Source organism: Melanostigma gelatinosum (genome assembly GCF_949748355.1).
Source record: "Melanostigma gelatinosum genome assembly, chromosome: 13".
Classification (NCBI taxonomy): Eukaryota; Metazoa; Chordata; class Actinopteri; order Perciformes; family Zoarcidae; genus Melanostigma; species Melanostigma gelatinosum.
Genome location: NC_136646.1, coordinates 23,790,876 through 23,812,316, shown reverse-complemented (window position 1 = coordinate 23,812,316; position 21,441 = coordinate 23,790,876). Strand labels below are relative to the sequence as shown.

Sequence of the window (21,441 nt, the reverse complement as noted above, 5' to 3'; positions counted from 1 at the left end):
GAAAATAATCGTGTGAACACACAAATATAGATGTGAAACTCATCTTCATGGTATATTGTCATAAAACATGATATTATAGTGATTATATATTATATTAAACAGACAGTAAAATAAGATGTCCTGACGTGTTTATCAAAGTGTTATTTTCTGCTTTTTTCATGTTGGAATAAAGGTTAAATATTTAAAGTAGCAATGCGTGTTTGATACCTTCATGTTTTTGCATTAAATCATTCTGGGATGTTTGCTGAAGTTGATTGGATGTGGCACAGCCCTACAGAGAACATGTTCCACCAGCTAACGCCGTATAACACTCACCATATTAATATCATTTGCCAAAAAGACAAAACAAAGCTCAAGATGAATTGACTCACTTTTTATAGCTCATATTATCATGAACATCTGATATTGTGGCAGCTCTACCACAGAGAACACAGTCCATTGAGAGGGAACCAAACTCGCTCAGCTTTGTACAATGCAGGAAATCGACAGCATCTTCTCTTTAATGAAAACCACACGAGCCAAAGAAAGAAAACAACTCATTGAAATAAAAGCACTCGTTTCTCTCAGTTAAAAGTCTGTTCTTCAGCAGGTCTTCAGCCTCTTGGTCTCTTGGCTGCGCTCCTCCTCCTCCTCCTCCTCCTGGGCTCTTTTAGCTCCTCGGCTCACGTCGGGCGTCTTCTCCACGCCGTCCACCTCGGAGACGCTTCCTCCCGGGTTTCTCAGCTCCCTCTTCTCCCGTCTCTCCTCCATCTCGCCGATCTCCTCGGCGAAAAGTGTTTTAAGTGCGGGAATGAGCCCGGGGAGGATATTAAAGTCCCCGAAGCGAATCTGAGGAAGGAGGAAATGATTGCCTAGCAGGTTGTAACTCCTAAAAACAAGAGAGGCTCAGAAGAAAGAACACCATACATTCAGCTTCAGCTAAAGTGATGCATTCAGGTGCAATCGTATATATACACAAGAAAAAGGCTTCTCTATTCAGCTGATGAAGACGTCACACGACTTACTCTCATGTGGTCGAAGGATATCCCCACTCTGTTGTTGAAGTCCTCGCTGAAGAGGGGGATCTTCGCGTAGCGCTGGCTGAAGTGGTTCAGCATGATGAAGTCGGCGTTCATCCTCATGCCGATGCCGATGGCCTGCGAGGTCGTGCTGTCAGGGACAAAAACAACAACACGGAGCACGATGCAGAGATTTACCGACGTCTCCGTTTTACGGACATAAAAGATGTTTTTGCGAAAACAGACTCTCACTCTGGAAGCATAAAAACAGGTGCAGAAATCAATATCATATCTGTGGAGTAGAGATGAGTGCAACCTCAAACAGGCAATAAAGTGCATTGATTTTGTTCTATTCACATGAAGCATCTCTGCAGGTTGTGACTTTACTCACCTGTGTCTTTTCTCCACAGCTTCCTCCTCCATCCCGTCCTCCAGCGTGGCCTCGTGGATCAGTAAGGTCGCATTCTTTCCTGCCGAAAAAAGAAAAGTGGAACGAGAGTCCTGAATCACAGAGAAGCACTAACAGCCTCGTCCCCCTCAGGAAATCAATCAGGTAGTCCGAGTAATCAAGAATGGGCACGCCGAGCCGATGCCATCGATAATGAACAGGCGTGGGACACTCGCCGTCTCCGCGAGGCTTCGCTTGGACCGAATCCAGTCAAGCAATTTAAGAAGAGTCAATGAAGTGGGATCCCGCAGGAACCTCTTTAGAGAGAGGCCTGGCAGCTCGCAGACTGATCGAAAGCATTACGGAACATCTGATCAATTATTCAGATGCAGTTCGATGGCCTTGTATGAAGCTCTCTGGATTATTGAAAGCCGCCGCCGCTCGATTTGCTCTCACGCGCTCTGTGTGTAGATACACTTTGAGTTAAATGTGGAACTGACCGGTGTGCACGAAGGCATCGCAGGGCATGGTGTCGCCAGAGAACGCCAGCTTCCAGCCGGACCGGTGAGAGAAGCTGCAGGCGAAGGCATTCTTACAGTGACGCACGGTGCACGTCTGGAACTGAGACACACACACACACACACACAAATAATCAATACATTTAAAAAGACACATCACCAACAAAACTGATGTGATGTTTAAACACCTTCTCCAAATCGTTCTTCTTCAGCAGTCCCTGGATGAACAACTTCGTCCTCTGCCTGGGCAACTCGCCGCCGACGCACAGAACTTTGTTCGGGATGAGGCTGAAAAACACAAAAACACACGAAATACAAGACGTCAAATCCACAAAAATATAGATCTCTTAATTAAAAAAGGGTTCATCTCTGTACGCTCAGGTGCTTTTCATTATGCAAACGAGGACTTCCAAAGCGGCAACCTCCGGTTCTGCCGAGCGAAGCCGATGCTTCACGTGTCGAAGCTGCATTCTCTCTAGTGTCCAGCAGGGGGCGACTCCTCTGGTTGTATAGAAGTCTATGAGAAAATGACTCTACTTCTCTCTTGATTTATTGCCTCAGTAAACATTGTAAACATGAGTTTATGTCTCAATCTCTAGTTTCAAGTCTTCTTCAATACAGCATGATGTTCATTTAGTACATTATGGTCCATTTAGAGTCACACAGACCATAAAGCAGGGGATGCTTTAGGGCGGGGCTACACAGTGATTGACAGGTCTCTACCAGAGACGAATACGGTTGCAAAAAAACAAAAGGGAGTTGTGACGATGACTCCGTCCACTTCTTAAATACAGTCTGTGGTCTTGCATTTAAGGGATCGGAAGATCCTACAGGATGGTTGAGGGGGAACAATGTCTGGTTCTGATGAGTCGGCATAATGAAAGGTTCCCTCAGTGGTGGGAGGTAACGAAGAAAATATCACCATGAAGCTGAATAAACACTAAAACTGAACACACACACACTCTGTGTTCACATACTTGATGTGGTGGAGGATCTCCTCGCAGTGATCGTGATACTGGCTGAGCCAGCTCATGATCTGCACCGGAGCCACGAGGTAGACGGGGCTGAACGTCTCTCCCAACGTTGTCTGGGAGACACAAACAATTACGCTTCTTTAATAAATAATTATTCAGTCATTTTTCATTACATTAAATGACCGAAGGATGGGACGTCGTATTAGAGTCCTTACAGTTAAAAAGGACGTTAATATTCTGGAAAAAAGTGTAAATGTCTTGTGATTTCCATATTCTGTTACGTACCAGTGCTCGTTCCCTCTGATAAAGAAACATTAGCAGCCCCTAAGAAGAAGAAGAGGTTATTTTGAAGCAGCTCCCGTTCCACTGACGTGATCTGTATTTCCTCGTATTAAGACACAGCGTGGTTGCATGGTGTCGTGCACAGCTGCTCACCGTGTGGTGGTCAGCGTGCATGTGTGAGATGAAGACGGTTGAGATCTTGGACAGAACGTCGTCCACCTCGTCTCCGTAGTGTCTGCAGAGCTGACCGAAGGTTCCCTCTCCACAGTCCAGCAGCACCGACTGAGTCGGGCTGCACGCAGAGAACAAGAGGAAACAAACGAAACAGAAAGAAGAGTCTTCTTCCTCGCATCACCACGATGTGCTTGAGCCACACTGACAGACTTTCAGGTGCACTCCATCGACATAAACATTCATTTTAATTTCATTTCACACAGATATGCACCAAAAAACCCAGTTTTCTTAAATCTTCAGCATATATTTTGGGTAAAATGTTGCGTTGGAAGTGAACAAAAGTGATCAAAATAAAGAGTGGAATTAAGTGAATGTTCGGAGATTATAAAACCAAGAACAAGCAACAAACTACAGAAGAACTTGTGCTGCAAACGGTAGTTTTATGATCCACTTCATTTCGTTTCATTGGAACTTAATACAAATTAAGAGCAGATGTTATGAGTGGATCTACCCGTGTGGAAAGCGGAGATCCGTACCTGATATTCACTAAAGTGCCGCTGACGTTTCTGATCTTCATCGGTAGAGCCGAACCTGTTCCCAAGAAGACCACCTCCGGGTGTTTCTCTCCTGCAGAAAACAGAACATGCTGGTACACTTTCCCTTCACACCGCTGGAGGATCCATCCACTTCAAAGTAAAACTCTTTTGTCGGGCTGGGAACGAAGAAAGCGAAGGTCCCTCCGGAGGAGGTTTAAAGAGTAGAAACTCACCAGAAAGCTCTGCGCCGTCAGCGGAGCAGAGCTTCCTGCACTTGTCCACTTCTTCCAGAAAGTTCGGGACCTCAGACGCCTCTTTCACAAACTCCTCCGTGTTGCAGGAGGGGATGGCGTCTCTAACCAATGAGAAGCAGAGTCAAGAAAACAAGAACAAGAAAACAGGGATTCTTCCTCACGTCGGGCCTCCACGCGCCGCTGCAGTACTTGACAGAAACAGCGAAGAGGGAAAAAGAAAACCTGACACTTTGAAGACGAGGTTAAAAAAGACGAGCGGAGAAAGCGGCCGAGTGCAGCGGGCCGCTCCAGATTGTGTTCTGTGACGAGGCGCCGCAGAGTAATGGGGGGGGGGGGGGTGAAGGACAAACTAACCTTTGCCACTCCATGACGGGCCTGAGCTGGAACTTGAGCAGACACTCGGCTCTGACGCTTGGGACGTGCAGCTCAGCCGGAGCCTCCTGGGGACGGAAACACAGTCAGTACAGTACAGTACAGTACATTACAGTACAGTACATTACAGTACAGTACATTACAGTACAGTACAGTACATTACAGTACAGTACAGTACAGTACCGTGATACAGGAAACGTCGTGGAGCGCTGATTATGAAGTCATGTGATGTAATATATTTGTAACGAGCTACACACCAACAATGTGAAATAAACGAACACCGCTGCAAACGATTGCTTTCATCTTCGATTAACTTTCCGGATTATTTTTGGGGGGGAAATGTAAGAAAATTGTGAAAAATGCATTTTAGTCGTTTCCCAGAGTCCGTGGAGACGTTTAAATAGCAAACGTCTTGTTTTGTTGAACAGACTTTGTTTTTAAAAAGAATGAAACAGATCAGCGAAACGAAAGAATATTTATTTACAACAAAAAAAAAAAAGGTATGAAACCGAGAAACTAGTTTTGTTGACTCATTGAATCCACTTTCTCTGCTGCTCATCTTTAAAGAGGATTATTTCCTTTTCTCCAGTTAGTTCTTCTTTGTCCATTGTATTATTCGATCTACTTGAGTTTGCAGCACATGATATAATATGAAGAAGTTACGGTTCATGTCCCCTAGAAGCTCATTCAGGTCTGACTCAACGTGACCTTTCACCTTTCAGATGTGTGGAAGTGACAGACGTTAGTTCTGTGGGATACCTTCGACTTGTAGGACTTGAGTTGTGGAAAGATGTCGCGGTGGATCACGTTCAGCTGGGCCTGGATCTTGTGACTCCTGACGTTGTGGACCGTACAGACCTGCTCGTTCAGGATCAGGTGTTCTGTTGTGGATGGAAACCTGCAGAAACACACACACACACACACACACACACACACACACACACACACACACACACACACACACACACACACACACACACACACACACACACACACACACACACACACACACACACACACACACACACACACACACACACACACACACACCTCAGAAACAGCCAGAACGTCTGTGCAGTGCGTTTGTAAAGAGGGAGAAGACGAACCTCTCCATCCAGCGTTTGTATTGATCGGTGGACAGAACGGACTCTGGAGTCATGTGGACCACCAGCGCAGCAGAGTCCTCCGTCGCCCCCGTCTGGTACCTGGAGGAGACGACACGCTCAAACTTAAACACCACATTCAACAAACACAAACACGGAACTAAGAAACGTATTTGAATTGAGTGTAATGGCTTATAGAAGGTATGATATCATTTATGAAATATTTACAATAAGGAAAGATCACCTTCTCCATGAGGCTCAGGAAACTAGATTTGGGAGAATGTATATTTCCTCTGATGTTTAAATATGTTTTATTTATTTATACCTCAAATGAAACTTGTGTGTTCTACAATAATATTGTAAAAACTGGAACGATGAATAATTCTGTAAAAGTATCCAAATAAAGACGACTCTGTAATAAATAAGAATAAATAAAATGTGCATCACAGTTCACACTTCTACCTCCTCAGCTGCAGGTTGGAGCAAACCGCCTCAACAAACTCCTCGGACGGACACTCGACCACGATAAAGACCGGTCCCGGATGAGTGGGCGTACAAACCTGCTCCGGCCGGATCTACAAGACGACGGACAGAGAAGATATATTTCAGAGCTGCAGCCTAAAAAACAACAACAACAAAGAGAAGCGGGTGAAATCAGACGGAGGGAGTTTTTCTCGGCACCTCTTTTCCTTCGTACGTGACAGTTTTCCCGCCTTTCAGAGCGCCGATGAGCGGACCGATGGCTGCTGTTCCTCTGGAGGAAAAGAAGGTTTCATAACGTTTATCATAGAAGTTATGAACAGCAGCTTCATTACAATGATCACAGTAACTCACGTTAAATAATGTTAAAACAGATGCTTCTCCAATGCCATACGATTATGCTGCTGTTTACGTGATTACGAATTTAAATATTTTGGGGGTTTGAATCATAGACTGGATATGGACATTGTCAGAGATCATTTTGTTACTATTTTATGGAACAAATAAAAAATAAATGAATCAAAAAATAAATGAATCAACAGATAATAAAAAATAAATGAGTCCCAATTACATAAATGGTTTATAATGAAATTAGGTCTATAATGAAAAAAACACATTTAAATAATCGTTATTATTCTATAGAGCTAGAAGATATTAAACCTGTGTTTAAAATTTGACTATTTCCATCCAATTAAATTAGGAAAAGTCTCAATGAACTTGTTCCAACAGATGAACTGTTCATTCAAACCCAAAACATAATAAGAAGACATTTGTGTAACATCTTGAATATGACGGTTAACACACAGAGTACAGCTTTAGTTTACGTCCTGAGCAAGAGACAGACAGACACAGACAGACAGACACAGACACAGACAGACAGACAGAGACACAGACACAGACAGACACACAGACAGACAGACAGACAGACAGACAGACAGACAGACAGACAGACAGACAGACAGACAGACAGACAGACAGACGTGTTGTCTCATAGAATGTACTTTGGTTTGTGTTGTTGTGCGTTTGGGTCGAGGGAAGTGGTGGTACTCAGTGTGCCGTTATGATAAATGACTGTATGAATATGATAAAAGGTTATCTGAATTCAAAGGCCTCTGCATTAATATAGCAATCAATAAAATCAGTAAATAAAGCGCCGTATATCAGACGGCATCTTATGCTGATTAACACTAACGATCCACTCACACAGGCAGACCCAGCTCCCTCGCCTGAGCCACTAAGAAGTTTCCTTTCTTGGGGTGAAGCTGTGAAAGTAGAGAAGAAGAGGAAGAGGAAGAGTGTCAGACGAAGTGAGAACATCAGACATGACGACGGCGTTTTCTAAAGTTTCCTACCTTACAAATGAAGGAAACCACCAAAGAATTATCTCGAGTTGCTCTCCGTCTGTCGCCTGCAAGACATTAGAAACAAACATCACTCATTAAGTCACTGAATTACACGTCAATGCTGCTCCTTCATTTCCACTGTGCAATGCATTGTGGGACAACAGCCTCCGTCAACACCACACCCAAATATTAAGTCATTTCAGACTTCGACTTTTTTTAGCAGCATGATTGTCAGGAGGTTTGCTTCGGATGCTCACGTTTTAATAACTCTAAAAGATTGAGAATGAATCCTGAACTCCTCGAAGCAGCAGACAACATTCACAGAGTTTGATTTTTGCCGAAGCTTCAGGATTTCCCCTTTTTAGTTTGTGACTTGTGCAAAATCCCCAAAAGCTCACTGTGGTCGTCAGCGCGGCTGTCGGTGCGGAGGCCGTCTCTCCGGGGGGAGGGGGGGCCAGCGGAGGGGCCACCGGAGGGGCTGCTGCCGCCCGACTTTCTGCCGTCGCCCCTCGAGTGAGCTGAGAGAGACGACACAAAATAATCAGCTGGAAAACCAAAAGCCCTTTGAGAGAAGACCGAGAGGAGAGAGAGAGACTCACCGAATATTGGCACTTGGTAAACGGTCATCGTCTCGTCGGAGTACGTCTCCTCAGTGTACGGTCGCACCGCTACGAGTCAACGACACAATCAACGTCACACAACTGATATCACACACAACTAAAAACATTTAATCAGATCAGAACATCCAACATACACAGCTTGATCTCTTCTAGTGGTCCAGAAAATGACTTGATGGCGTGCAGATAGTTCCTCTTTAAGATAAAAACACAAGGCAGAGAAGAAGGTTACAATAAAAACCAAACATACAGGATTTAATATGTAAAGACAGTATTTAATAAGACTGTATTTAATATATAAAGACAGTATTTAATATGTACGGTAGTGTCGGTTGGGTTCTCACCAGCTGTGGAGGTCCAGAGAGGACACACTCTGGAACGCCGGTGTCCTTCAGGGTTAATATCATCCCTGCAGAAGAAGAATAAATCTCAGATATTCATTGATTCTATTGATCACACTCATCTTCTGTGTGTGAAGCTAATCTGCTCATCTTTTATGCGATAAGTGTTCTTTAAAACTTAAAATATATTCAGGGTTTCGATTGAATGGTTTATTAGAACTTATTTTATTAATTTATTGTATTTAAGTTTCCTGTTATTTTATGAATCACTTATTTTATTGCAAAGTGCAGCTCTCAGCTGAACGACTTCTACAAAGGACAGAAAGATCAGACCGGTTAACTCCAGTCTTCTATAATCTTCATTGGTTTCCTGTTGCTTTCAGAATAAAATTCAAACTCTTTGTTTTACCAAACACTGGCTGGTCCGACTCCTCAGTAAATCTCATAAAGAGTTTATAACTTACTTTCGCTTTAACATTTTCTTTAATAAACCCATCGTGTTTGTCTGTACGTCTGGATGGATCTGTTTATTTGCTGCCATGTTTCTGTTTTATGTAAAACACTCTTTTTGCACTGTATTTCATATTTTACTATTTCATATTTGATATCTTTCTGTACATTGTAATATGTTTCTCCTTCGCACTGTGTTGTTGTTGATTGTTGAATGTTATGCACCTCCCATCATGTGCCTTGTATGTTCAACATACCATATGGCAACAAACGGTTCTGATTCTGATTAACTGCTTGTGTAGCTATGATGTGTTGCTTTATAAACACATTTGAATATTAAAGCTGTAATGTTGTTACTTTATTGTTGTTCGGATGTTGCTCACCGGATAAACCTCCCACATTGTCCCAGCTCAGTCTGGTCAGGAGGATGTTGTCCAGTCGAGCAGCTTTCAGTCTGTCGGAGGAAAAGATGAAGACGTTAATGCTCTCCGTCTCCGTCCATCAGACTGCGATGATTTAAAACAAAACACATGTATTTCACACATTGAACCAGCTCACTTGTGCTCCTGCATGAGCCTCTGTGTTCCTTCACCACAGTTGAACAGATATCTGCAGCAGAGAGGAGAGTTAGTCAGCACTTTATTTAACCTGCAACACTTTGTAGCGCGTGTGTTTTTGTCACATGTGACTTTAGGAGGCTTACACAGCCCAGGTTTCAAAGTAAAAGCATGGCCTACTGAAGACTCCTGTGTGTATAAGTTACCTGTTGTACTCGGAGAAGACGTAGAGCGACGCAGCATTGTCTCTGCTTCCAGCACCGACTACCTGCACGTACACCGTGGACGGTCCGTGAACGTCTCCTCGCTTGACCCGGTTCTCTTTGGTCTTCACCCGCCGCAGCGGCTCCTTGTGCTTCTTCGGACCCAACGGCTGCCTCCTCTCCGGGGGGTTGTTGTCATTGGTAGCCATTGTTCGGCACAACTGGAAAACAGTCCGTCGGAGAAGGAGATGACAGCTTGTGACAGCCGGAGGACCAGCAGAGAGAGCTCTGCCTTTAATAAACGGGAGTGTGAAGGACCTGAGCTTCAAACGCACCGTATTCATAATAAATACACTGCAATGATTCAAACAACCAGCGCCGATAGGTCAGTGAACACTCGTTTGTACATTTCCACGCTCTTTAAATGAAGAATAAGTTAGCTAAAGGTAGCTGGGTGGAACATTCAGCAGGACTTTAGAGGTTGGTTCACACGTGTGACACTTTTTCCGGCATCTAATGATGACGTTGAGGAATCTTGACGCTCATTGGTCGGTGTAGTTATTATCCAGGTCTGTGGACCAATCACAGCGGCGTTTCAAGAGAAGGAGGCGGGGATAGCTCCAGTAAGTTACTGGTGCAGGTCACTGTATACCAAATTAGCTGATAAATATTTATTATATATAATATATGTATATGTATGTATGTATGTATATATATATACACACACACACAGTTAATATTCATGTTGTGTAATCTTGTATTTTGAAGCCTTCGCCACATTTTTTTTTTTACTTTTTATACCAATAAAGAACTGAATTGAGTAGAAATGTTCAGCTACTGTACAGCATTTTCCATTTAAAGCCATCACATTGTTTCAACTATAACTTTTAGATTTAAAATATATCTAAAGGGAAACAATGCCAAATTTCAACATTCATACATGTTATTCTTATGGTCCAAGACCCCAAACACATAAGTAAACACGAACAAGTTCCTCCTGAATCCCAAAACGTTCTACTGCTCTGTAGATCATGAATTATTCATCATCAAAGACATATTGACATTCACAATACACAGATATAAAACCCCAATTCCTTAAAGCTAGTGTGTAGGATTTTGTGGCATCTAGTGCTGAGATTGCAGATTGGAACCAACTGGAACTTCTCCCGTGTGCCAAGCGTGTAGGACAGCTACGGTGGCCGGCGCTAAAACATGAACGGTCCTCTCTAGAGCAAGTGTTTTCTTCTGTAATTTGTGTAGAAAGAGGTCAGCGCAACACAGAGGACTCCATGAAGAGAACCCACTCCCTCCGTAGATATGAAGAGCTCATTCTGAACTAACAAAACACACCGATTCTAATCTTATGAAACGTACTTATTATATTCCCTCTATGCTAATAGACCTCCTGAATCCTCCACACTGACCCTTTAAGGTCAACCCATCCAAAGAACAGACACACACACACACACACGTGTCCTTTCTCCTCCTTTATTCATACATCAGCATATAGCCCACTGTACAACGAGGACTGGACTGCAGGTCTAACATGATTCGGACCACCGACACTTTTTAAACTGCTTTATACCCAGAGAAGCAAAGTTCCATTAAGATACCAAACACGATGCTTTCAGTTACGCACATGGAAGAGGTGGGACAATTCACAAAGCATGATTCCAGTATGTTGAAGAAGTGATTCTTTTTTTTTTGGTTCCATAAATACAAGTTTGACATTATTATTCATTTTATTTTTTAAATCACGCTACTAACCACGGAGGCGTGTCCTCGTTAATATGATTGATTCCGCTGCTACTATACTTACATGTGCGTGCGTGTGTGTGTGTGTGTGTGTGTGTGAGAGAGAGAGTGAGAGTGTGAACAAGAGAGAGAAACAGAAGTGTTGATATATTATACAGACATGACTGAAATGAACACCACTGTTATTGCAAATGGTGTGTTCTTTTAGTGTTTGTTTTTTACAAGTCTCTTTTTAACACTGCAATAAGGGGACCAAGCAAATGTACACAAGGGTTTAGTTTTGTTCACTTTCTCGTCTTCTTTTGTTTAAGTGTGTTTTACTGTTGCAGACTTGGTGAATATATTTATTGGTGCGTTGCCATCAGTCCATGTACATCGGGGAGCTGGGAGACGTCGGCATCTGATCCATCAGCCGGCACACGTAGCTCGCCACGTCCACCGAGCGCTCCTCGTACATCTGGATGAACGGATCTTTCTGGAAGAGGACAAAGAGGAAGAAGTGGAGTTATGATACCAACACCAAAGAACAATGCAAGACTAAAATAAGAGCTCTTGTGACTGGAGCTAAAGGGTGTTTCCTCATGTTTCTCTGTCTAAGTGATGAACACTTTATTTAATTGCTTCAGTATCGAGCGAAAAACGCTGCAGCTGCTCAACGTGCTGCAATGTAATCAATCCTCACCGTCAATGTACGGACGATGAACGTGCTGGTTTTTTTTATGCTGACAGACTCAGATTGATTTTTCTTTCCCTTACGTTTGATCCGGTCCGTTTGTCATCGAGTCTAACGGAGTCTCGCACAAGGAGAAGTCGAAATATTCCCCCATTACATTAAAACTCTTTCAAATAACACCGTCGCTCCTCTCACTTAAGTTTCCACCGTTGTATAAAAGAACGTCTTATTTCCCTTCAGGGTTCTTTCCATAATTCTTTCAGACATTTATAGGAACAACCTGAGCCCGTCAGCGGGCGTACGTATACAGCGAGGAGTTCATTCCTTCAATAATGGACGTGTTTCAAAAGACTTGGATACAAAAACACGAGGAAAATAAGGTTGAAAATGGCCGAAGTCGTCCATTAACTCTGTTTGAAACATCTTAAGCGGATACGTTATGAGTCTGAACAGAACTCACCAGCAGCTCTTTGTACTTTGGCCTTTTTGACTCGTCCTTTGTAAGGCTGCAGAGGATGGAAAATAAAACAAGCGTGAAGAAGGCGGAAGCTGCAGTTCAGTCATTTGTCCACCAGGGGGACAGCTGGAGTCTGCTCTCAAGGAAACAACTGGAAACAGGTTTTTGATTTCCTGACGCAAGAACATCATTTCAATTAATTTTTCAGGGAAATATTGCGGATTAATTTCCTCACCACACGTTGACAAAGGAGATGAATTTGGGAGAGAAGCGCCTCTCCTCCGAGTTGCTGAGCTGCGGCGGGTCTCCCCTCACCACCTGGGTCAGCTGGTCGAACACACTGTTCCACCTCGGGTAGGGGAACCTCCCGGTGGCCAGCTCGTACTGGAAGACACGCGACACCGGGATCAGGTACACCGCTGCTCTAACACCACACACCAGGTGTGAAGGGACAGAAGGACTCCAGCACCCTCTCCAAAATCTAATTCAAGCTCTTTCCAAAGTGCATTTTCAAGCTTTTCTAGCACCCAACAGCGGCGGTAAACAACCTGTTCATACACAGAACATACTGTATATACGGTTCACTGATTATTTCACTCCTTCGTCACATTAAAGCAGATGTTGAGCCGTAAACTACCAGAATGATGCAGCATCCTGCAGGAGGGTGAGACAATGAAACGAGTTTCATGTTTCAAAGTGTGTCACCTGTTTGTAAGCAGACCTGGCATCCCATAATAAGCAATAAAGAGCCAATAAAAACCAATCGCTCAAACAATGTGCAGAAGGTCGACAGCCAATCGGCTCCTTCGGCCTTTCTTCAATTCAACCGGAAACAATCACTGGAGCTCGTGATCTCCTTAAAGAGTGTTTCATAGTAAAGTAAATAAAGATCACCTCCACTAATACCAGAAACAATTCACCAAAACATTAAACTTCCAGGAGAAAAGCAGAGGTGATCTTTAATAAATGATGTGTATTCATCAAAGTGTACATGATGGGTACAGAAATCATGGACTACAAACACAAATGTGAATCCTGAACAATGAGGGTGAAATGAAGACATTCGTGTAACTCCTATGAATGTGTGAGAGTTCAGTGGTCAGACTCACCAGCGTGATTCCCAAACTCCAAACGTCGGAGCGGACGTCGTAGCCCTGCCGGGACGCGCTCGGGTCTATTCGCTCCGGCTGGAAAAAACAAACAGGAAACAGATTCACATTCAAGTTTTCAAAACAAAAGTAGACGGATAAATAAAATCCACGCTGGAGTGTTTGATATCGAGGACACATTTCAGGTAAATAAGAGCAGCGCTAAGACACTAAAGGTATCCACCGATACGTTTTAAAGGTTTGAAGGCCTGATTTATACATCTTATGAATACAAACATGGAGAAATGGATTTTGTAGGTGTGTTGACAGTATTCTCTGATTTATGGAGTGACAGATATCCTGATTGTCCTTCTGCAGAAACCTTTAAATCGAATACGTCAACAACATGAAACACATAATGAATGTAAGTGATCAACTGGGGGAGTTTCATGGTGAGTTAACTGTTGAATTCATCTGTAGTTTGTCGGCCTCACACTTGTACAGTATGAAGTGGATCATGAATAACTTTGAATCATGAGTTTTATGATGTGAAAAGTGTTGTTAAAGCCTGCGTGGGAAGCTCAAAATTATTTATTTTAGTTCCAGACTCTACTACAAGAAGGAAACAAGGTGTTCACAACCAAAACTGGGTCAAAACTAATCCCCCCCCCCCCTCTGAGAATACCGAGACAGCGCGTCACCTCTGGGCATGTTTTCACCTGCACCAAACGCCATCAGGTGAGCAGCGTGTTGCCTCACAGAGAAGTGGGTCGACAGAGCTGCAAGAAAGAATGTCTCTCGCTGCCGTGAGGGGAGAACAGGAAGCTCCTCTCAGAGGCCTGATGTAGACGCTCATGTCACCCAGAGGAGAGGGACGGCGTGAGGGACGGCGTGAGGGACGGCCTGTGGGACGGCGTGAGGGACGGCCTGTGGGACGGCGTGAGGGACGGCGTGAGGGACGGCGTGAGGGACGGCGTGTGGGACGGCGTGAGGGACGGCGTGAGGGACGGCGTGAGGGACGGCGTGAGGGACGGCGTGAGGGACGGCGTGTGGGACGGCGTGAGGGACGGCGTGAGGGACGGCGTGAGGGACGGCGTGTGGGACGGCGTGTGGGACGGCCTGGGGGTATTTTCTGTCATTTAATAATGAATTGTTTAATCTAAATAATGATTATAATCACTGGTTGAAGCCCTAAACAGCTGAACAACAACACAAAGATCCAAAGAGCATGTTGTCTGTATTTAGTGGGGCTCCAGCAGCTGTCCTGAGGTCAGTGTCTCTACGTCCTTTAAAGCTGCTGTAACACCTGGACAGGAGCAAGAAACTAGAGCCCAGATTCCTGTCGTCTGAGCTCACAGCCGTGGGAAGCTCAACGTCATGAGCGTGAGCGTGTGCGTGTGCGTGAGCGTGTGCGTGCGTGTGCGGTGGCGGCGTGCTGCTAGGTCGAAGATCCGAACCAAATTTAGAATGGAAACTGCTGTGGAGGAAGGAGGACGAAACCCCACGACAGAAAATAACCTGCAGTGATGACGACACGCTGAGATCACCTCTTTGAACGGACAAACACTCAGTGCTCTTCAATTATGCATGCACACACACAAATGCATCATGGGAAATGTAGGATTAACTGTTTTAGAGGTTGACACATATTAGGGAGTAGAAGTTCCATCTCTGCTGCTTCAACTTTGGAAAAATAACAACACACACACACACACACACACGATTCATGTCCATATCCTGTTTTAGTGAATGACGGGATGTAAATACGGAGTGCAGCTGCAGAGTATTTTACTTTGATCAAAGCTCTACCACCGTCTGGAACCACAGACTGGATACGAGACGTGTTCATCGTGACACCACTCGTTGGTTTGTGGACTGATGTTATGAAGCCTCGAGTTTGGCGATTTGGCCGTCGCCATCTTGGCTTTTTGTAACCGATAATGGAAGTGACCATATCTGGACTGAGGAGTGACGTAGAGACGTCGTATACGTCTCTGGTGTAGCCCCGCCCTAAAGCATCCCCTGCTTTATGGTCTGTGTGACTCTAAATGGACCATAATGTACTAAATGAACATCATGCTGTATTGAAGAAGACTTGAAACTAGCGATTGAGACATAAACTCATGTTTACAATGTTTACTGAGGTAATAAATCAAGAGAGAAGTAGAGTCATTTTCTATAGACTTCTATACAACCAGAGGAGTCGCCCCCTGGTGGACACCAGAGAGAATGCAGCTTTAACACGTGAAGCGTTGACTTCACTCAACAGAACCGGAGGTAGCCGCCTGGCTATGAGCTGAGTGTTACTTACTGCCATGTACGGCCTGCAGCCTGCATCTCTGGTCTTGGCGATAGAGTCCACCAGCTGTCCGCTGATGCCGAAGTCACACAGCTTGATGTTGCCGTTCCTGTCCAGGAGGATGTTTGACGGCTTAATGTCTGACGGGAGAGAGTGAGGAGAAACAAGGGGGCGAGCGTGAAGAGAGACGCCTGATTGGTTGAACACAGTTCAGAGATAGACAGATAGATAGACAGATAGATAGATAGATATCTATGAGATCAGATCAGGCCTCACCTCTGTGGATTATTTTCAAGTTTTCTTTTAAGTGGTTAAGTGCCTTCACAGTCTGCGAAACACAAGAGAAGGTTTAGCAGCAGGAGTCGACATCAGGCTTCTTTATGTGTTGTTTGAAGTGGGACACGAGACACTTACCGCTAATGTTATTTTCCCTAATATTTCCTCTGGAATCACGTCGTCTAATGAGCAATATACAAACTTGTAAAATTTGTCTAACGAGGTAGCCATGAGTTCCATACAAATCCAACAGTCGCCCTGAAACGACAGAGGAGAGAGTCAACAGACCGAACACTTATATTATGATGATGATGATGATGAGGAGGAGAATAACTGGTGACGTCACCTCTCTGAACAGAGCACCGTAAAACTGCACGATGTACGGACAGTCGCTGCTCCTCATCACCACGTCCAGGTCCATCAGCAGCTGCTTCTGCTCCTTCTCGTCAACCGTGGACCGGATTCTCTGTAAAAAGATTAAAAACAATCAAGACACTCGTAGTGGACGGGGAGAGTCTAAAGCAATTTGGGTTGAGAGTTGTGGAAAAAAATCACCTTGACCGCCATGATCTGGTTACTGGGCTTGTGCACCATCTTGTTGACGGAGCCGTAGGCCCCTCGGCCGATCTCGCCCAGGTCCTTCAGGTCCTCGGCGGTGAAGTCCCAGTGCTGCTCCGGAGAGATCTTCAGCTTTCCCGACGACTCGATGCTGTGTGTCCTCATCCTCTCTCTGCCAGAGTACAGAAGAAAATACATATACACACACAGTGTATATTTATATATAAATCTAAATGTAGGATTTATTCTGCAGGACTGAGACGTGACGGGACGCTTTACTCACATGTGCGGGTTTTGGAAGGGCGGCCCGGCCGTGTTCAGTGTGAATCTAGTCGTGGGTTTGATCGGAGGGTTGGCGAAGTTCAGCTTCAGCGCTTTGCGTTTACCTGAAAACAAAGAACACAAAGCATCAACGTGATCCCAGAGGAAGCCGCTCGTGTTGAAGGGTTGAGGACCAAGAGCAGAAAGCTGCTCCCCACGTGGACGATGAGAGAAACGAGAACACAAACCATGAAGTGAGAGAACAGAGGAGACGAGAACGGATCCAGATTCACTCAAAGTCAGGGATGTCATGCTTTACCAACACACACACACACACACACACACACACACACACACACACAAGGGGGAAGAAGTGGCAACTTCTGCATCACCATATAAGGACGTGTTTACTCACCTATGAGCCTGGGATCAGTGTGGCGATATTCTTTATTTTCATTATTGTGAACAGTTCTCATAAAAAGACCAAAACCAACAGTGAACGTATCTTATAACAGCTAAACAATAATATAATTTACATAAAGCCTGACACTTACATTGACAGGACTGCTGTGGGCGATCTTCTACCACAATACATTTCTATATTTCATAAGCTTTTGGAATACTTACTGCTATTAATCCCACTCTCTGATTTACAAAATGATGACGAGATTTAAAGACCTCCATCTCACTCTGGTGTCTCCTGTTCAGCAGCAGACAAACTCGTCCAGCTTTCAGTCAAATAAAAACACTTTCTTAATCCAGTATTTGATGCAGGAACACAAACGTAGCATGCTGCTAAAAACACACACACACACACACACACACACACACACAGGATAAAGGGGGAAAAGAAAACACTGACACACACCACATGCTTCTCAAGGCCAACTGCTTTGATTTCACCTCGCCGCTCCGCTCCGCCCCCCGAAACACCAGAAGAAGAATGCGAGCGCTTGAACTCCCGCCGGCTCCAATGCAATACATCCCTCGCGAACGACAACATGTGCTCCTTGTCTTGACAAGCAAGAGCTGTGCCGAGGTGCACCCATGCCAGCAACAGAGAGAGACAAACCGGTGGAACACAAAAGTAAAGTGACAACACCACAGGCACTGCTGCTGCTGGTTAGTTGCACACTGAAGAGCAGTCCGGTCGAGCTTCCATTGGAGCGAGATTCATGAAGGACAGCGGTGTTTCTTTAGTGGGAGAAGTCTTCTAGGCACGCTGAGGAGGGCCAGACGGTCAATGGAAGCTCTGAACTTTAGGCTTGTGCCGATGACAACGAATACAACTCACCTGTTATTGGCTTGAATCAGTAGAAATGAGGCTAAACTGCACTTTTAATGCTGCACTTTAATGCTGCAGTTGATGGTTAACCCTTTGTTTTTGTTTCACTCATTTAAATCCTGAAATAAGTGACGAGCTGCAGCCTTCCTCCCGTTATCTGAGCTACCAGCTAGCGGCACAAGCCTACGTGAACCCGTCTCGAGGTCTGGACTTGGATTAGTTGAGAACAGCAGGACAGACTCCCCCCAGAAACCAGACCGTCAGGCGGGAAACAAAGGGGTGAGAGCTGTTGGTGCTGAAGCAGAGAGAGGTTCTTACTTGGGGGAGCTCCAGACAGGTTTATCTGAAAGCCTACAGAGGTGAGAAGACAGCGTTTATGTTTATTTCACATTTCACTTCTCCAGCTCGTTACGCGGGCTTCACGAGACCCGAATGTTACCGCCCCTCCTCCTACAAACCGGTCCAGGGTTCACACATGATCACAGAAATTGGCCTTTAGACGCATCAGCATGCAGGAAACAACTACGAGCACTGGATGAAGGACGAGCGTGACGGGAGAATGAAAGAGGAACAACCAGCGATGACTACAATAAAAGGAGAGTATGAATTACCGTCACGAAAGACGGATGACAGTTTAATACACGTTTTCTCGGGACAGCTCACCATCATTCAGCATCATGTCAGCAGTTAGGAATCGTTAGTTAGCAGCAGTAAGGTAGAAAACAAAAGGTGAGATCGGATCAGTGTGAAAGCACAGGATCACACAACAGGGCTGATAAATGAGGATCATAAACTCAAATCAATTAAAGCCTGGAGTATTCATTAAAGTGGCATCTCCTCCTTAGCAGGGACATCAAATCAACACGCATCTGTTATACGTCCAGTGATATTGATTCATTAAACAAAGTGGAATCGGGAGATAAATCAACCAGAGTTCTAACTGTACAAACTGATTCACAGCTGCTGGCGTTACTGGCGTGTTCTACTGCGCAGCGAAGGAAGCGTGTAGCTACCTGTTTCACTCTGACATCTCCAGCAGGTGTTGGACTCTGGAAGTCAAAACGAGACACACACACACACACACACACACGCACACACACACACACACACAGCATTGAGATGAACGTTTGCTTTAGATGCGATATGAATAAAAGAGATTATTTTATTTTGTTCACGAGACTTCAGAAGCACAGAGCAGCTTGTGTTTCTCTGAACGGAGACGAACCCCATCGATCCCGACAATCAGTTTAATTTAGTCAAGCATACTGCCGACCTCATGCACAATAACATAACTTAACATATTGTCTTAACAGTTAAGATATTTTGATAAATTCAGCACATTAAACACCAACATAACTCTCGTTCCATTGTGTTGGTGTTCTGCAAATCACACACTGATTACAACTCTGTGGAGTTTGGCATCTTGACGGTTTGTATGATCATTAGACCACAAAACACAAAAAATCGGTGCAATATAAATACACATTATCCTGTCTGTATATATAATATTTCACTTATTTAATATTCTTTACTGTTTTATTATTATTACTTATTTATCATCCTTGTTTTGATACATGCACACTATGCCCACTATGCTGCTGTAATCCTGTAAATGTCCTCACTGCGGGACTAATAAAGGATTATTTTATTTGATCTTATATTATTGCCCATTTGGCAACGGCATTATCTCCATCTCATAACTAATAATAAAATAACTGACTAATGTTTCTCTTGGGGGTAGAAACACTGAATATATGCATTTGATTTCCCAGTCCTGGGAGTAGCCTGAGCCTCCCACTCCATGCTAACAGTAACCTTCACTGCAGCACACTGCGAGCTCGCCGCTAACACGCATTAGTATTTATATGTATTCATTGTGCATAACGTGCACTTCTCACCCTGCATGCTGCTCATCGTGGTGATGTGAGATCCTGCGTTGTTGCCGCTGCTGCTGCTGCTGCTGCTGTGGCTGCTTGTTGTCGAGTTGTTCGGACAGGGAGTCGCCATTGTTGTGTGTTGTTTGAATTCCATCAGCAGCACCGGGGCTGCAATGCAGATACACGGAGGACAATTTTAAAATGTGGTGAAATTACACGATTTTTTTTTTTTTTTTTTCAATAAAGCTCCGTGCAACGTTAGAAGCTGTTCATGTAGTAACGTTAACAAAAAACTACAAACATCCAGCTAGGCTAACGCTAACTAAGCTGGCTAGCGGTGCTTAGCCAAGAAGCTTTAAGAGCCGCAATCAGCTGACCAAGTGACACATGTCAACACCCACAGCGTCACGAAGCTAACAGTAAGCTAGCGGCGGTTAGCCGAGACGAAGCCAGATGTTACGTTGTGTTTCTTTCAAAATAAAACGAGAAAAAGTGTATGTTAAGAAGCATTACGCTCATTTAGTTTTACTGAAAGGAAACTGATTGAGAATTAAAATTTGAGATAAAACAAAGGAATGTGTGTGCAGTAGTCTGGAGTGGGGCTGAAATTATCTGAAATTCCATACAAACATGCTATTTTTCAGAAATGTTTCATTTTCTTTCTGTGTATTACAATGGTAAACAACTGTAATACACAGTTCACAATACTGTAGATATATAGATATTGCAACACTTTCATCGGTTGGCTCATCACCATTGTGTTACCCTATGGAAGCCCATTTCCACAGCCCAAAAAAAATAAAACAATCCACCCCCCTTATTTTTGCTGGTGGAAAAAAGGAAAAGAAAACTGATTCAAATTTTTTTTTTACTTTTTTCCGCCAGCAAAAAAATAACAGTTAGAATTCTTTCTTCTTTTTTTTTTGCTGTCAGAAATGGGCTTCCATAATCCTCTTATTGGACAATGTAGTATATGATTATCGTTTTTGTATTTATTGTGATTAAATATATTTTCTTTTTCATTTTTTGGGGGCCTTACACCAAAAAATAAATAAATACATTTATTTAAAATATATGTAATACTACAATTGTGTATAGATTTATTTTCTTCTCTTTGTTGTTGTTTTCAGTGTGTGTTGTTGTTATTTTGTCCCTTTATGTGTGTGTGTGTGTGTGTGTGTGTGTGTGTGTGTGTGTGTGTGTGTGTGTGTTTGTGTGTGTGTGTGTGTGTGTGTGTGTATGTGTGTGTGTGTTTAGGCTTTTGACTTTGTGTTGTAATGATGAACTAAAACAATAAAAATTAAAACACATTTATCTTTTTT

General features: G+C 43.9%; 2 protein-coding genes across 8 annotated transcripts; both read right to left on the bottom strand.

The window, feature by feature from the left end:
• Positions 1-357: 357 nt before the first annotated feature.
• Positions 358-10,049, bottom strand: elac2 (elaC ribonuclease Z 2). 3 transcript variants are annotated; one of them, XM_079281181.1, is made up of 24 exons: positions 9,594-10,049; positions 9,389-9,439; positions 9,214-9,284; positions 8,384-8,448; positions 8,177-8,234; positions 8,022-8,090; positions 7,821-7,940; positions 7,432-7,487; positions 7,283-7,341; positions 6,281-6,353; positions 6,062-6,174; positions 5,603-5,701; positions 5,256-5,394; positions 4,479-4,564; positions 4,104-4,225; positions 3,871-3,961; positions 3,314-3,452; positions 3,164-3,202; positions 2,882-2,991; positions 2,093-2,192; positions 1,887-2,007; positions 1,390-1,468; positions 1,005-1,149; positions 358-828 (listed from the first exon to the last, which is right to left on the bottom strand). In XM_079281181.1, exons 1-24 carry the CDS (start codon positions 9,932-9,934, stop codon positions 583-585), a joined length of 2,592 nt encoding a protein of 863 aa, XP_079137307.1. In that variant the 5' UTR covers positions 9,935-10,049; the 3' UTR covers positions 358-582. The 3 variants fall into 3 exon arrangements, with proteins under 3 accessions (XP_079137307.1, XP_079137308.1, XP_079137309.1); XM_079281182.1 differs by having other exon boundaries at positions 358-759; XM_079281183.1 differs by having other exon boundaries at positions 677-868.
• A 1,234-nt stretch (positions 10,050-11,283) lies between these two features.
• map2k4a (mitogen-activated protein kinase kinase 4a) lies at positions 11,284-20,500 on the bottom strand. 5 transcript variants are annotated; one of them, XM_079282250.1, is made up of 13 exons: positions 20,141-20,500; positions 19,256-19,291; positions 18,561-18,593; positions 16,980-17,082; positions 16,694-16,868; positions 16,485-16,604; positions 16,277-16,396; positions 16,139-16,190; positions 15,875-16,002; positions 13,585-13,662; positions 12,711-12,859; positions 12,479-12,524; positions 11,284-11,820 (listed from the first exon to the last, which is right to left on the bottom strand). In XM_079282250.1, the coding sequence occupies exons 1-13, from the start codon at positions 20,271-20,273 to the stop codon at positions 11,707-11,709; spliced, it is 1,287 nt and encodes a 428-aa protein (XP_079138376.1). In that variant the 5' UTR covers positions 20,274-20,500; the 3' UTR covers positions 11,284-11,706. The 5 variants fall into 5 exon arrangements, with proteins under 5 accessions (XP_079138376.1, XP_079138378.1, XP_079138379.1 ...); XM_079282252.1 differs by lacking the exon at positions 18,561-18,593; XM_079282253.1 differs by lacking the exon at positions 18,561-18,593 and having other exon boundaries at positions 16,980-17,070.
• Between the last annotated feature and the right edge of the window lie 941 nt (positions 20,501-21,441).